Source organism: Larimichthys crocea, chromosome XIII, assembly GCF_000972845.2.
Source record: "Larimichthys crocea isolate SSNF chromosome XIII, L_crocea_2.0, whole genome shotgun sequence".
NCBI classification, from domain to species: Eukaryota; Metazoa; Chordata; class Actinopteri; family Sciaenidae; genus Larimichthys; species Larimichthys crocea.
The window spans coordinates 5,576,803-5,580,722 of NC_040023.1; the positions used below are offsets into that span (position 1 = coordinate 5,576,803).

Genomic DNA, 3,920 nt, shown 5'->3' on the forward strand with positions numbered 1-3,920 from the left:
AAAAAGTCAAATGGATTAATCAGTCATATTTAGGAGAGGACGTGTGGGGGAAGTCCACACAACCAATCGTAGATACTTATACTTACCTCTATTGTGACAACTGTTGGGGTCAACATCTTCTGTGGCAACGGAAAGGGTTGAATTTCCTGCCACAAAGAGAATGTTCAATCAAAAACGCCTTTTGATGGTAGGAATAGCATATCCAGCGTCATGTTTTTGCATCTATATCTGGATTGATGAGTCACAGGAACTCCTTCTTGCTCCCTTGGGCCTCTGGATGTCTTGGTGGTCCTCCTCAGTGGTCAGGGTGGAGATGTGTTTGTTGTGATTGTTGGTGTTGGTTTTGTATCTAGAAACAGAGTCAGAATATTTTATTCCACGTGTTATATATGAGCCAGAGAGGAGTAAAATAATATTCAGGTTATCTTAAAACACTGGAACACCAAACCGTTTGTTGTTGGACTTCAGATTTTGCTTTCTGGAGCTACCTTCTCACCAGTACAAAACCAACACAATCTATGAATTATGAATGTCCCTACAGCTGTCAATCTTCAACGTCGTCAGATCTCAAGAAATGCAGTTTTTCTTTCGCAAATGCATCTGGAGTTTTGAGCTGCTCACATTCAGGAGTTTTTACAAAGAAAAGAAGGATTCCTCTTTGAATCCAGACTTCTTTTTTTTAAACTCCCCGCTGAGACCCAACAGCAGCAAACAAAGATTTGAATCCACAGACATCTATCTCCATTTCCTCTTCAGGCAATCCCAGCAGGGCCTTTCAGCTCCCCTGGTGCAGTGCTGCCTTGGGTCTGGATATTTTCCCTAAATATGTGGACCCATCCCAGGAAAGTCTCATTGTGCTGATGAAGAAATGTCTTTATTTTGACTGGAAAGCAGTCATGGAAAAAAGTCAGTAGAATGAATAGTATGAATAGTAGAATGACATTAAAAAGTTGCAAATATGATTTCTTTCTTTTGGTGTTGCGCCTCTAAAAACAACGATCTGCCTATTCTGTGACTAGAGAATGTTCATGCACAACAATAGAAGTTCAGAAAGTCACATTTTGAACTGCTTGGGTTCAAAATTACGAGCAAACTTCCTTTTTGCTTCTTCGGTTGTTTTGGTTATTTGGCTGCAACTTAACTGTTCAAAGAGAGAGGAACATTGGAACATAGGAAACTTGAAGAATCAAAACTAAGATGTGCTTCAAGATGCCGTTTTGCTGGCACGTGGTGGTGCAACACCTTACTGAGACACTTTAAGTTGGGTTTTCCTTTAATTTGTTGCCCATCTGTATTTGTCTGTGATGAAGACTCTCTTCAATTCTTTGTGGACCAATACAAGCGATGCCCAAAATCTGAATGAAAATGTGCAGCGTACAATAACAGTTATACAGTATTTCTAAAGTATATGTAATATCAAAGGACTTGCACATAGTGACAAACCCACAGATAATTACAAAATAACTTCCCTTAGCTGTAAAGAACGTGTTTCAGCTCATTGTTTTGATTTTGTGGGCCACAACCTCGCTGTTTTGGTTCATTCTAATCAACCCTGTTGATTAAGAAGAAGAAAAAAAGCTCTGATAAAAATACTGTACGCTCCCTGCCCAGCTTCAAACAACCATCAGACACATTTAAAGATGAACTAGTGAACTTAGTGGAGCGTTTAACAGCTAAAGAGCCAGATCAGTTGCGGGAAACCAGATGAGAGGATGGCCAGCAATGTGACTCTAGACGAATGCTAATGTTGCTCTGTGTTGGCTGGATGCGTAAACATTGTCATTTTTCTCTACCATCCATAACAACTTTATAAGGTGATAACATGTCAGTGTTCTGTTTGCAGCTTGTTTCACTGCCAACAAGTGATGCACACACACACAAAAGAAATCAAAGAATTCACCTTTGCAGATTGTAAAACACGAGTGGCTTCCTTCTTGTGTTAAAAAAAAACCTAACCTAACCATCTCACTCAATATATACATAAACAGTATATAAATGGACAAATGGCTGAAGCGGAGATCCATGAAAGAGGACAAGTAGGCTCCCACCAGCTGGTCCAGGAGCTTCGTCCAGCTGATGGTTGGTTCAAAACTTATTTTAGGATGAGTTGGGGTCGGTGCTGTTTAGCAAAAATAACCACTAACTGTAAAAAAAAGACCATCGGTCCTTGCAGAGAGTCTGAACATTTGTTCATCATGCTATATTCTGGGTTTCGATTTGTCTTGCAGCTTGTTGATGAAAGTGAAACATGAAACATGAAAGTAAGCTAAAGTTAGATTACCTGAAATCTCCAGTATGGCACTAATTTGCCTTCAGGCCTGCTGCTTAAATCGTTGAAACGATGGCTGGTAAAATCTTAAAGCTCCACGTTTCCAGCAACAGCAACCAAGTTTGTTATTTCTGAGCAACTTTGTCGTCGACTACTATTTCAACCAATTGGACAATGGGGAAAATCGCATATGACTTGGGATGGTAAACAGTTACAAAAAGCCACCCCACCAAGAGCTCTCTGTCTGATTGGTTAATGGGTTCCATTGTCAAATTTGTTGAACATGAAGGGGTATCTGTAAAAAAGTTAGAGGGTGTCAGTGGCACTGGTTTGGACCTAATTGTAGTATTTTATCATTGTAAGTGAAGCTATTTGTTTTGTCAAGGTTAGTCTCAACTCAAGTGTGTACCAAAGCGAGCACGAAAATAGAAAACACACAGATTCATGTGTGACACAAGCTGCTAAATCATTGATAGATGATGTATTCTGCTGCTTTGACAAGTACAAGTTGTAAATTAAGTATTTCTTAGACTGACAATCTTGATGGCCCTTGAATGCACGCAGCACACTCGTGCATTCAAGGGATGTGAGCTCAGGTTGCTCAGTTCACGGCTGAGGTCAGCTAGGTCACAGCCACAGTTTGATGAACAGAAGATAATTGAGCTGACCTCCACTGGCTTGTCTCCTTTCATCACATCCAGGTGAAGTCCTGAAGGAGGTCTCTCTGCCCTGCGGACAAAAAACTTTTCGTTTGTAATGCCACACTGATCCACAGCTTATTAACATATACATCTGAAATTCAGGAAAGAGTTGATGAATACTTCGGACACTTTTTATTTGTTGGCTGATGCATTTACAAAAGGCTTATCCACAAACGCCGCAATGACACACTGCAGTTGTTGTAATCCTTTTGAATATGTTGTGTCATTTAATCCGCTTATTCAATTATGATATTTAATGTTAACATGTGGAAATGTTGGCCAATGGGGATCATGGATATGGAGAAAAAGCCATAGGGTCAGCAAAAACATTAAGACTCTTCCAGGGACCATAAATGTCCATACTAAATTTCATAGACATCTGGCTTTCTGTTTAATGAAAAACCTGTAAATATGTATAAATATATACATATAAACACATTTTGAGCTGAAGGTGCTGCTGCAATAAAGTCTCCTTGCAGGTAGCTATCAAGATATCTTGGTACTTATTATTACAACCATTATTTTGTTATCTTGACCTTTATTTTGGTTTGGTGTGCTTCAAAAGAACTAGATCACATGACATGTTATCCAAATAGCCACGCTCAAAGCCCCCGGTAGAAAAACCTACCATCATAACCGCCTGCTGCCTTCTTGATCTCTCTAATTCTGAGTGTGTTTGTGGTCTCAACAACAGATCATAAAAATAGGATAATGGTGCACACTTTTGGACAGCATCTCCTGGAAAGTATTTACAGTACCGCTGGGAGAAAGAAGTTTTCAGGCCCAGGAAGGAGGTAATACTAACAGAGTGAGGAGCAACTGTCATGCCAGAACAGGAGCTGGGCTTCTTGCTGTTAGACTGGTAAGTAATGTTAGCTGGCTGCTATGTCTTGTGTTGTTGACCCTGCTTGATTGTCAGCAAAGTTGTCGACTTGCCAGTTTTTCCATCA

The 3,920-nt window shown here is 40.1% G+C and overlaps 1 protein-coding gene across 4 annotated transcripts in view; it reads right to left on the bottom strand.

The window, feature by feature from the left end:
• Positions 1-280: 280 nt before the first annotated feature.
• The window catches only part of LOC104924892 (replication protein A 32 kDa subunit-A-like), a 16,805-nt gene continuing 13,165 nt past the window's right edge, over positions 281-3,920 (bottom strand). For 2 of the 4 annotated variants that reach the window (XM_027286711.1, XM_027286709.1), the window contains exon 9: positions 2,768-2,998. In XM_027286711.1, the coding sequence (XP_027142512.1) occupies positions 2,785-2,998 (214 nt within the window). In that variant the 3' untranslated portion in view covers positions 2,768-2,784. Of the gene's footprint in view, positions 351-2,767; positions 2,999-3,920 lie in introns of those variants that run through there. The other 2 variants (XM_027286710.1, XM_027286713.1) reach the window with 2 other exon arrangements.